This window comes from Stegostoma tigrinum, chromosome 26, assembly GCF_030684315.1.
Source record: "Stegostoma tigrinum isolate sSteTig4 chromosome 26, sSteTig4.hap1, whole genome shotgun sequence".
Classification (NCBI taxonomy): Eukaryota; Metazoa; Chordata; class Chondrichthyes; order Orectolobiformes; family Stegostomatidae; genus Stegostoma; species Stegostoma tigrinum.
The window spans coordinates 37,158,682-37,171,254 of NC_081379.1; the positions used below are offsets into that span (position 1 = coordinate 37,158,682).

Below are 12,573 nucleotides of genomic sequence, written 5' to 3' on the forward strand. Positions count from 1 at the left end.
GACTATACAGTCTGTTTCAATAATGTTCACTTATGGAAAACTATTTGAGTGGACATTGAGCCAGGCATCTTGTCTAAACAGTATTGTGAGATCTTTTATATCCCTAATATGTTGGTGGAGTCTTGTTTTTTTACACTCCAACTTGATGTCTTTGACAGTATAGCACTTACTCGTGGCTGTACGGGGTTGTCGGCCTCGAGGTTTGTACTTAAGTTTCTGGAGTGGAGTTTGAACCCACGCACCTTCTGACGCAAAGGTGAGAGTGGTACTGAGACAAGGGCTAATCATTGTGCAATCTGTATATATAACTAGAACATATGTATGTGTCATTTATCTGTTTCAATGATTGCAAGATATCGATGACGTTACTGTTTGATTAAAAATTATGGTTTGCTTATCCAGGCTGAATACAAAATATGGAGAGAGGGCCTTCGCTTCTTTCCTTGGAGTGTTGTGTGTGGGGCGGGGTGGCTAGTGCAGTTGTCTGTGTAATCGGTTTGTGATGCAAAGTGGCGCCAACAGTTCCATTCCTGGACTGGTTGAGGTTACTACAAAGGGTGCACCTTCTCAATCTTGCCTCTCACCTGAGGCATGATGACCCTCAGGTCAAACTCATCGCAGGTTGTCTTTCTCTGAGTATGTAGCAATAACTATGAACGTTTTATTTTCCACAGGCAAAAATCTCCCAGGATTTCTATGTGTGGGTGAGCAGAAGTCCTGCTTGGAACCTGGGGATTGTCCCAGGTGGTTATGCCTGGTTTCACCCCTAAATCACTGAATACTATTGTAAATCCTTGGGAGAGAGCTCCCAAACCTAGTTAATTAAAGCTCCCCTGCAGGATTTGTTGACAAAGTGCTGTTTCAGATTGCAATAGTTCTCCACGACCCTGGTGGAAATTGGGCTTTGGAATTGGTGAAACAGTTTGGCTTCTAACTCTGACTGTTGTCATAGCAGTGACCCTGGTGGAAATGATTCCTGCATAAAGGTTGGTGATGAATACAGGGTTATTTGCTTTCATACTTACTGTTCAGGCTTACAAATGATGAATGATTAACTGAAGACTTGTAATTCTGAAACTGTATGTTGGTGATAAACGAGATCCTGGTAAAGGACGTGGGAGGGGGAACCAAGGGTGGAATGATTAGAGAGGAGGTGTGGTCCAGAGAAGTTGTACCTTTTTTCAACAAACTGTCACTGAACTTTAGATTGTGGATGTCTTCACAGTAACTCCCTTCAGAATAATGCCCTCATTGTGCAGTTAAATTTTTGTGATATACAATTATCTTTGGACAGACTCTCCATCTCACTTTGTAGTTATGTGCTTGCTGTCAATATGTACAGCACGTTCTACCCTATAGTATGAATATATCCATAGCAAACATGGGAGAAGACATGGAGGTTGGGTGTATTGGGGATTGGTGGGAGGTGAAGAGCAATAGTACGCACCCTGGCATGTTGTTAATTATTAATTAATGGTATGTATTTTTTGGAAGAGAAATGGGATAAGGTGGTCTTTTCCTGCGCCAAAACTAATTAAAGAAGTGTTGCCATTTGACCTCAGACACGCTTGCATTGATGAACATTTGGGCTTTGGGCTTGCGTAAAATGTTGCACCATCTGACAAAATATTTTAACAATTTTTATTCAGCGATAAGAATTTGCAGATCTGGATTTATCTCCTCTTTCTCTTACTATGCAGCTCCCACTTCTCCAAACTCCCAACGTTTTAACATGTGGTTTTTCTCCTGAAACCCGTTTTCAAAGCCTTTGTTTATGTGTGGTTTGCAGTTATGGGCTGACTTGATCCTTCTGTGATGCTTGATATGAAAGAAAGTTGACTGGGGTTAACAGGAGGTGAGGTGGACAGAGGAGGAGATGGACAATGTTCTGGTTCTCCCTCCAAAGAACCATTCACCTTGGGTCCAGCCAGCTTTTTGGAACAGTAGCTGCCCTGATTGACAGGTCATTAGGAAGTAAAATGTATTCATGTTACTAACCATAGAATGATCTTGCCTTTTGCCCGCTATCAATGGAAGTGAATTAGCAGCTGCTGAGACAGATGATACTTTGGGAAGGCAAAAACAGAAGTTGCTGGAAAAGCTCAGCAGGTCTTGCAGCAGCTATCGAGAGAAGTCAAAATTAATGTTTCGGTTCGAGTGAACCTTCCTCGGAATACTTTGGGGAAGAATGGACTGCGAAGGATCTGTTGTAATGAATAATAGTGATGGTAAATGAAGAGGAATGTCTGTCTCTGTCGACGGAATGATATGGCAACAACAGGGGTAGATACTATAATCTCTTGAGTCTCCCATTCAATGAGAGAATAGGTTTTCCAATATTGGCCTCAACTCCATTTTCCTGACTGTAACCCATGACCCTTCAAACTCGGGTAGTTCAAGAATCCTCTCTGTCTTATCCTCGAGTAAGCTCCGTAGCTCAGCCTTCATGGCTCTCTGGGATAGAGTTCACAGCCCTCTGAAACCATATTCCTCCCGTCTAAAGTCGGCAACCCTTCCAAACTTTCAACAAAATTATACATTGTATTATAATAGGACAGACACACAAACCAAGTTTTACTAGGACCAGGGAGTCTTGGCTTCAGAATGCTGTGGAATCTGGCTAAAGATGCGTAGTACTGTTGTTTAGTCTGCTCATAATGCTTAAATAAGGTTACAAAACATGTTCAAAAAACAAATGAAGTGAACATAATCTTGCAGCATTTAACCTCCTGTTGATCATGACTCTTCCAGATGCACCCGTTGGGACTATGCAACAACAATGATGAGGAGGACCTATATGAATACGGATGGGTAGGAGTGGTGAAGCTGGAACAACCAGAACTGGATCCCAAACCCTGTCTCACTGTGCTTGGCAAGGTAAGGCAGGGAAACACTGCGTGAAGCCTGAGTGTGCATAAAAATCCTGTGCTGAAATTTCCATGGATCTCCAAACTAAACGAGTAAGCAGTGGCTATTGCTTAAACTTAAACTTGATCCAGTGGTTCACTAGCTTTTGGATACTGTTTATAGATTCACCAGGATATTTGCTCGACAACCCTCCCGGACTGATCGGAGTTTCTCGGAATTGAAGATAAAAGATAAATTATGCATTTTTTTCCTGCCATTGTTTATTCTTTATAAATATATGGAATCTGCGATGAGAAGTTTCTGGAGTCGTCAGGACAGTTGAAGGGAAAGTTCATGTGATGAAACCCTCCATGAATTAATTTCATGAAGTTGGGATGACCATCTCTGCATCCTTTTAACAGATGTATATTCAATGTCCATTCTGCCATTTTAGTCATGATTCTTACCTCTTAGAAACAAAAGTGTGACACATGGCCAGTAAATTATACCCATCAAGTTTTCTGTTACCAGCAGTGGTGTTAGTTCAGTTGTCTGGATGGCAGGTTTGTCATACAGAGTGAAGCCAATGACATGGGTTCAATTCCTACACCAGCTAGTGTGGAGATGCCAGTGTTGGACTGGTGTGGACAAGGTCAAAAATCACATGACTCCAGGTTATAGTCCAACAGGTTTATTTGACAATATAAGCTCTTGGAGCTTCAGTCCTTCTTCAGGTGTTAGTGCGGGAGGTGGTATCAGACACAGAATTTATAAGTAAAAGATCAGAGGTTCACACCATTGAGGATGTATGAAACAAACAGATTATAGAATAAGGCCCTATATTCAATTTCTCTGCTTCCTCCCCTAACCTTTTTTCCCTTTTATTCTGACCTTCAGTTTTTTTTGCCCGTTTTATTTTTCCTACATGACTCATTCTGCAGAAATTCTATTGGTGTGATTCACAGGTGAGGATACTTTCTCACAGAAGACAGGAAAATACTCATAACAGTGAAGGAGTATAATTGGTCATGAAAGGGCATTTGGAGAGAATGAGAAGACAGAGAGAGAAAAAGATGCTGCCATTGCAATTCTATCCCAAGTGATGTCCTTATGTCAGCCATCGTGAACATTTTGGTGGGGCAACAACAGCATCAGAGCTACCAAGTTGAGCCAAATGACCCGTTTCTGTTCTGCAAATTTTGGATGCACAAATTCTGGTTTCATTTTCATGCTGATGGTCTTTTTTTACTCTCCCGTCTCATTCATTTCATACTCTTTTATGTCACCTGACTATCTTTCTAGTAATTCTTAGAGGTGTCAGTTTACCCATATAAAGAGGTTGTTTAGAAAAGAGGGTCATTCCCCAGCCAACTGGCAGACGGCTGGCATTGCTCCTATAGATATATGCTCAAAGGAATATGGAGCTGAATCTGGGACCAATGCACTTGCCATCAGTGGTGAGAAAGATGTTGGTCTTTCTGCTAAAAGAAGATGAGACAGCAGGTAATGATGCCTTGATTCCAAAGGCTAAGTCATGGAGATGTACAGATGGAAACGGACCCTTTGGTCCAATTCGTCCATGCCGACCATATTATCTAAATTAATCTATGTGTAACCAACTGATATAATTCTTTAGACTCTATCTCAGAGCCTATCCCAAATACTTGGATTTTCCAAAGGACTCCAATAAAAAGTCCAGATTGCAGAATCCTGACAGAAATTAGGGAATGTGGATAAATAGATGGATAGTTAGTCTATTGATGAAAAACAGACAGCTTGAGAGTAGGGTCAAGGTTAATCATTTCTTGCTCATTGTTAAAAGCAAGGTTCAAGAATTAGGATCATTGTCATTCATAAGTCCAAATCCTAAATGCAAGTTAAGACACCACTGACTCGATGTAAAGGAATGAAAATGATACTAAGCCAAGGAGAAGAGATTGAGCACAAGGAATGAGGCAGGTATGCGTGGAGCACAGCATTAGCATAGACTAGTTAGACTAAATGGCTCATTCATGCATTAAAAACAGCAGATTCTGGTAATACCCAGGAAACCTGGCAGCATCTGGGACAGAGAAACAGACTTAACATGTCAGGTTAGCAGACGTTCACTACAAGTCATGTGCTGTATGCTCTACGTAACCCTATTTACTCCCCTACACTACCCCTCAATCGCTGGCCACTTCTGGTGTTTGATTCTTTCCTTTTCTTGTAGTATCTCCTGCATCTCCCTGGATCCCTGTCACCCCCTACTGTCACCACAATGAAAAGTTCAAAGCACTTCTTTCTCTGTGTTCTCTTTTTTTTTTCTTATTGTTTTGTGGATGAGCTCCATTATATGAGTCTCTCTCTTTCTATCTCTGGCACACAGGCACACACACGTACGCACACACGCTCATACTCTCACAGGCTCTCACATGCTCACTTCACTCATGCACTCACAGTTGAACTCACACTCAGACAGACACTCACTCTCTCACTCAGCTGTCACACATGCAAGCGCCCCTTCTGTTGCACACTCACACACCTCTCGTCATGCACTCCCCCCTCACTCACGTGCTCCCCCCTTTGTCATGCTTCTCCCCACTGTCACGCCCTCACGCGCTTCCCCCGTCACGCACTCTCTCTCCGCGCTTACAGACTCTCATTAATATACTCTGACATACACATTGTCTATCTCCCTCTCTCTCTCACTGTCTGTCTGTCAGTCAGTCACACACACGTAACTCACATTGTCTCACACACTCTGTCTCTGTCTCTATCTCTCTGAAACTGTATCAGTATAGCCATCTTACATTTTTATCCACAATTTTCTAAGTGCTTGCATTTTTTAGTTCCCAGCTGCCTAGAACTATTGATTAAAACGTGCCTGAGGAACTTGCCCAACCAAGTTTATGTATGTTTCATGCAATGGAAATGCAGTTCTATGAATAGAAAGCGCCTTCCAAAAGGATTGAATGTTGGTTCAAGATTGCTTGTTGTTTTGGGAGTTGCATAAAATGGCTGTCAAAAAATTAAGTATTTATATGTACTACATGTTTGCGTTGTAGAAATATAATCTTTGTGTTTCTAAACTCAATAAATGCTGAGTGCCTAGGAAGCCAGTCAGGAGGAATTTGTATGCAGATCATGTAGAGAGCGCAGAATGGGTCGGAATTAAAACCATGTTGATTGTCTATTACACAGAGCTTGGCAACATTCAGATTCAATTAAAGTGCAGCCCCAATTCAACTGTACTCTGTAAACTGACAGACTTCAAAGAGCCTTAATCCCCACATTTCAATTTGTTTGAACTTCAACAAAATAAATTTGAGGAGACAGTATTCCATTCTGTCTTCTGTTTGGGGCTTCATCTTGCAGTAAATGTACACAGCTTCCCTGAAAATACTCCCAGTGTTCAACCTCAAAGTGTGAAGGTGCAGCTAAACCCATTGATTGTAAGTGCATTGATAATGCGCAAATCTTAAATATGCTCTATCCTTGTCAAAGTTTTGTTAGACAAGTGTATGAGTATTATAAGGAATGATGTGGTCGTCTCAGCACCTCAGAAAACAGTATTCATACTGGATTGGCAGGCAAAGATCCCTGTGTGTTGACATCTGAGGGCCTCAGGGTTGAGGGCTGCTATGATGGCACCTGAAGTCAGATTGCCTGTAGTCACTTATAACCACGCAAACCTTGGTGATTTGCGTGAGATGTTGGACTTTTGGATCTGGTACTGAACCAAGAGTCACCATTTTCATTGAATAGAGAGCAAATATTTCCAGAAAGCAAGAGAAAAGAGCTTGCATTTAAACAGGATCTGTCACAACCACAAGGCAGTCCATGTGTGCTGAGGCCAGAAAAGTACACTTGAAGTCTGATCACTATTGGAAACAATTCAAACTCAGCAAAGTGGTATGGCCCAGATTATCTTGTTTTGATGCCATTAGTTGAGTGATAAGCATGAGCAAGGACACCAGGGAGATCTTGTAACAGCATAAGATCACAAGAAGAGGAGCAGGAGTCAACCATTCAACACGAACGAGCCTCCTCCATCATTCACTGTGGGAATGCACGATTTTAGGCTCCAACTCCATTTGCCCGTCTAGTCCCCCTGTTCCTTGATTTTCTGAGGGAGCAGAAATCTGCCAAACCCAGTCTTAAATCTATTCAACATGTCTACTGGCCTGGTAATGCAAAACACCAGCTTTTGTTCTATGGACATGGTTTTGAATCCCACCATGGCAGATGGTGAAATTTCAATTCCATAAAATATCTGGAATTATAAGCTAGTCTACAGATGTCTATACAACTATTGTCGATTATTGTAACAATACATCTAGTTCACTAATATCGTTTATGGGAGGAAGTAACTTGTCTGGGATATGTATAACTCCAGACACACAACAATAACAGATGTCAGGACAATTAGGGATAGGTAATTTTTTGTTTTATATTTTTATATTTATTCGCCATTGCTAATTTCCCAGAGTCTCATGTAGGCCAGGCATGGATGGCATACTCGCTTTCCTAATGGACGTTAGTGAACCAATAAACAATGGTTAACAGTCATTTGTAGTTTGTTTATTTGTTTATTAAAGATAACAATGAAACATAGTGGGATTTGAACCCAGGTTCCCCAGGGCATTAGCTGAGCTTCTAGATTAATAGTTGAGCAATAATACCATTAAGCCATTGCCTCCTCTTAATGTTGTGTGATAAAGGGAGTTTGATTTATGTATGTGTACACTATGTATCTCAGAATTATTACACTGTAGAAGGAGGTTATTTGGCCCATCATGCCTGCACTGCTTTTATTATTGAGGCCTAAATGGTAAAACAAATGAGATTGTTATTTTTTTATCTGCACCTCATCTCAGTCTCTTTTAATGGGCTAATATGGACAATGCGAGCAAGAAAATTGGTGACAAACCTATGTTATAGAGGAGAATTTGAGAGACTTGTGAATCCCCTATTCAGAAGGCATCTTTCACCATACAGTAATCTAAAGGTAATTTCCATTTGCTAAAGCTGCAGAGTACAATAAAGTCTATTCCAACATCTGGCTTTGAGGATCAGGCAGAGCTTCTTATATCAATACAGTACCAACGTATCAATCATTACTTAGAGACCCCTTTGCAACACAGAAGCTATGTATAGCTTAAGAAAAGAAAAACCATGATGTAACTAGGCCAATCATATGATTTAAGGTTCATTTCAAAGATGATAATTTTTTTTAAGACTTGTTTCACCATGCAGACAAATCCATCTCTGAAATTGTCGGCATTATTTTGCATGTGGCTGTCTTTTTTTTGAAAAAAACACACATTTGGGTTCTGATCTTGGAAAGTGGTCTGATAACTTCATGAGGGTTTGGATAGTTTGTATACATTAGAAATGGTCCTCTTTTTAAACTGAAGATGACTTGACTGAGATGATAGCAGATATCCTTAATCCTTTAGTAAGATGTTTGTTCACTGTTTGACTCAGGGAATTGAATTATTCAAAAACCAACCAATTTAGCAGAGATTATCATTGGCAAATGTGGAAATATTATGAAAGTTTGTCCCTGAATATCATCCAAAGTAATGTGTGGGCTACAAGGATTTTATTCCACATGTGTGAGACATGATAGCAGTGATGGTCAGTACTGTCAGTGGTCTGGCTCAAGCATTTGGTCTCCACATCTCTGTGTGTCTGTCTTAAGAAGGCCAAGATGTTGATGTAACAATGAATTGCAGAACTTTCATCCTTTGTAAATAGCCCCTCTATTCCCTGGCTTATTTTCATTTTTGGAAAATATTGAGGACGTGGAGACCTGTAAATCCTGCAGATTAACTGCTAAAGCTGGGGTGACATTGGCATATTAAAGTCAGATCTCATTACTGATATTGGAATGGTCTAATGTAAGGTCGGTCTGTGCAGGCTTTGTTCTGTTTAGCTCCTGTAAAACATTTCACTTGCATGGATATTCATGACCAGCAAGGGTGGTTCATTGGAGTGGGGTGGGGACATTGAGAGTTTGGAGGAAGGAGGATCCAAAGGAGGACAGAAGGTGAGAAGCAGTGGCAAAGAGTGACTTGGGAATAGCCTCACATTATGGCTATGGTGGGAGCAGTCAGTCAACATAAGGAACTGACTTAGCTAAAGACCGGTGTCAGTACTGTCTACATATGGATTCATCCCAGGATTTTGGTCCTTTTACAGGGCTCACCTACAACATTTTAATTACCCGCACTCTGAATTCTTTACAATGCAATAAATGAAGGGCCAGCCTTAACCTGTTGTTATGACAATGTCCTACAGACATGCAAGCACATTATCGGTCACTAATGTGAACTTTCAATATGAGGTGAATGTAAAAACCTGGCACTATTTCTGGTACAATAAAGAAAATATCCCTAATTCCTCTGTAACCATCCATGCAAGCTAACCATGAACATGCCGGTACATTTACCTCCGAGTAAAATGAAACCAAAGCTCCGTGAAACATTCGCAAGTCAAATTTCAACATGAAAAAACACCTATGTGCTCGCAGTAGTGTTATGTTGTTGGAAATAGATATGGACAGGATAGTTTGACATTGTAGCCCACTGCTACCAATCATATTATTACTTGACAGCAGATTTTGCTGTGGAAATGTATCCCCAGCTGAGTGATCATGAGTATTTCCCACCCAAACTGCTTGTTTTAAATTTCATTGGAATTATGTTGAAATTTGCAAAAAGAAAGTGATGTCACCCACTTCCTCAGCCACCCTCGAGAATGGGGGTAGGTGATGGCCTAGTTGTATTATTGCTGGATTGTTAACTCTGAGACCCAGATAACATTCTGGGACCTGGATTCGAATCCCGCCACGGCAGTTGGTAGAATCCAAATTCAATAAATGTCTGGAATTAAGTGTTTGATGATGACCACAAATCCATTGTCAATTGTCGGAAAAACCTATCTAGTTCACTAATGTCCTTTTTAGGGTAGGAGACTGCCATCCTTATCTGGTCTGGCCTACATGTGACTCCAGACCCACAGCAATGTGGTTGACTCTTAACTGCCCTCTGCGCAATTAGGGATGGGCAATAAATGGTGCTTGTGAATGAATAAAGCAAAAGACAGTTATCAAATTCAGCCTTATAAATGTGTATGGTTCCCCACGTGACCTTTTGGAATAGGTACTTTGGCATTCCACAGTTATTAGCTGGTTTTCCCAACCTGCCAATTGGTCAGACTTCACTGTGCCATAGCCCATGATAGGGATCTTCAAGATCTGCTGTGTCCCTGCACTGTCTTTCCCAACTGATTTGATTTAATCTGTACCAAGTACAGGAGTCCTGTGAAAAGTGTACGCACAGTGCAGTCTTAGGTATGAAGGTACCTACGTATAAAATTTAGGTCCACAGAAACAAGTTTAAAAGTAAAGCAGTATCGTTGTTCTTAGTATAAGCAGAAAAATAAAGGAATAAAGTTAAAAGTTAACATTAGACTTTCTTGAAGCCCAATCCTGACCTGCATCAGCATCATATTAACCATGCATTTCTGCAAATTCCCCAAACACACAACATCTGATTTTTTTTTCATGATTTAGACATCACTAGTTCAGGTGTGCCGAGACTGTGTCAAATTGTAGAATTTGAACTGAGGTTAACCCATTCACAATCGGGATCAAACTCTGATCGCTCATCAACTGGGGAGTGCAAAGTCTGTGCTTGTTTTACAATCACATGCGAGTGGCGTTGACGTTTTTCAGTCGTCATGTGTCTTATTTGCTCTTTAGAAAGTATTCTTGGTGGCAGATGTTAACTGAGTGAGAATGGGTGTGTGTTTTGACACTTGAGGGGATCCATATGCCCTGTCTAGGTTTAATATGGCCCAATGGTATAAAATAAAAGGTTTTTATTTCCAAACTGTGGCCAGTGACTGTACTGGAATAGCTTGATACAAAGAATGTTAAGCTCATTATATAAGAGTGCAGTGTTTTTATTACAAACATTTTTCAAACATTGAATTGGCATTGTGTTTGTCTGTCACCAGATGCGATAATGGAGAAGTGATGAGTAGGCACTTATTTAATTTCTGATATTCAGGCACATCAAACACCTGCCTGTTGTGTGTATTTGCAGTTCAAGGGATTTAAATTATGACTTTGTCTTTCTCAGGATACAATGAATTGCTGTGCAACTCTGAAGCCCAGGCCAGTTTAATGAATATATTCTAGTGGTGACTGGACCACCACTTGCCTGCATACATGAGGAAATGTACTGACGTGCTGCCTTGTGTGAGGGTTGTAACCTCAGTCGTGTAATGGTAATAGGGAGAAAAATGTCACCTGTCACTTCCTGAGGTATTCCACTGGCTTTGCAGAATTGTATAGATTGGAATATGGCGAGCATAATTGTATCTTGTACCCAAAGGCCAAGAGGCCTTCAGCCAGAGTTGTCACATCTGCTCCTGGCACTGAAATAACTGCTGGAAATACTCAGCAGGTTTGGCAGCATGTGCGGAGGGAAAAGTAGCATTAATAGACCCCAGCCACTTGATATTTTTCAGCAACAGACTTAAACAGACAAAGCAGCTATTAGACGCTTCTCCTGCGCAAGTTAAAGTGCGATGAATCAGAAGAGGCATATTAACTGGTATAATTGAATCACTGCCATTTATTTTACAATATCATTCAGCTTGGAATGGAAATGACCTCCCACATTGTCATATTGGTAGTGAGAGAGTAAAATCTGTCTCTTTAAATCACCGTGTCATCCCATTGTGCAGGCAGACTTTGATATGAGACAGCAAGCAATAGTGACATTGAATGAAGGTGGACCACTAATCAAGCCACCAGGAGAATGCCCTACGTTGCCACATGACCTTTAACCTGAGTCAGTAGAACTGGGGGAGAGATCACAAGAGAAGTATTTATCCTGAGATCTTAAACATGTAACGCACATAATGAAATTCTCATCAAACTATGAAAAGCCAGCTGCTTAATGCTACATTTACCATGACAATATTGACAAGCCATTTTGTTCAGCCGGAAGTTTTATATATCTATATATATATATATTATGCAAAAATAGAGTAATATCATTTGAGTCATATAGGCTAGACTTCTATTCTGTATAGAGGAAGCAATTTGTCTCTCAATTCCACTTTAAAAAAAAACTGGCATTTTACCAGGATGTTGTATGCAAAGTAAGCTGCTCTGTGCAGAGGGGTTGGCATCCAGGGAACCCTTCTAAAATAAATGGAGTTGAGGCACCGACCTCAGTCCTTAGCAGAACACACTCAAGTGGGATTAAATGTCTACATCAACTTATATTCCCTTTTTGTTCTACCTCATGCAATAACTGCACTCACTCCCCACCATACCCTACAGACATTCTCCTGTGCTCAGACCCAAGCCCTTTTATTTTTATTCTTCATTGATGACTCTAATGGATTGCATGCTCCTTCACGGTAGAGCAGGGTTTTCCATTAGAGCTGGATCTGTGTTTTTGCGTTGTCTATAGGAGCTGTGCTTCTCCATCTCCTGTGGGTCTGGTGTATAAAGGGGTATGCTGGCACTAGATTGGCAGGGTCACTAGATTGTTACCCTAAGGGCATGGATTGGAATCCCACCTTGGCTGCTGCAGGAATTTAAATTTAGTTCATAAAATCTGGAACTGAAAACTCGTGTCAGTAATGGGTTCATCGACTGTAATAAAAATTCATCTGCTTCACTATGTCCTACAAGGAAGGAGATCTGCCATTCCTACC

At 40.8% G+C, this 12,573-nt stretch overlaps 1 protein-coding gene across 3 annotated transcripts in view; it reads left to right on the plus strand.

The window, feature by feature from the left end:
- Window positions 1-12,573, plus strand: part of znrf3 (zinc and ring finger 3) — a 233,834-nt gene that overhangs the window by 109,010 nt on the left and 112,251 nt on the right. For all 3 annotated transcript variants that reach the window (XM_048556634.2, XM_048556635.2, XM_059655099.1), the window contains exon 2: window positions 2,752-2,877. In XM_048556634.2, the coding sequence (XP_048412591.2) occupies window positions 2,752-2,877 (126 nt within the window). The remainder of the gene's footprint in view (window positions 1-2,751; window positions 2,878-12,573) is intronic.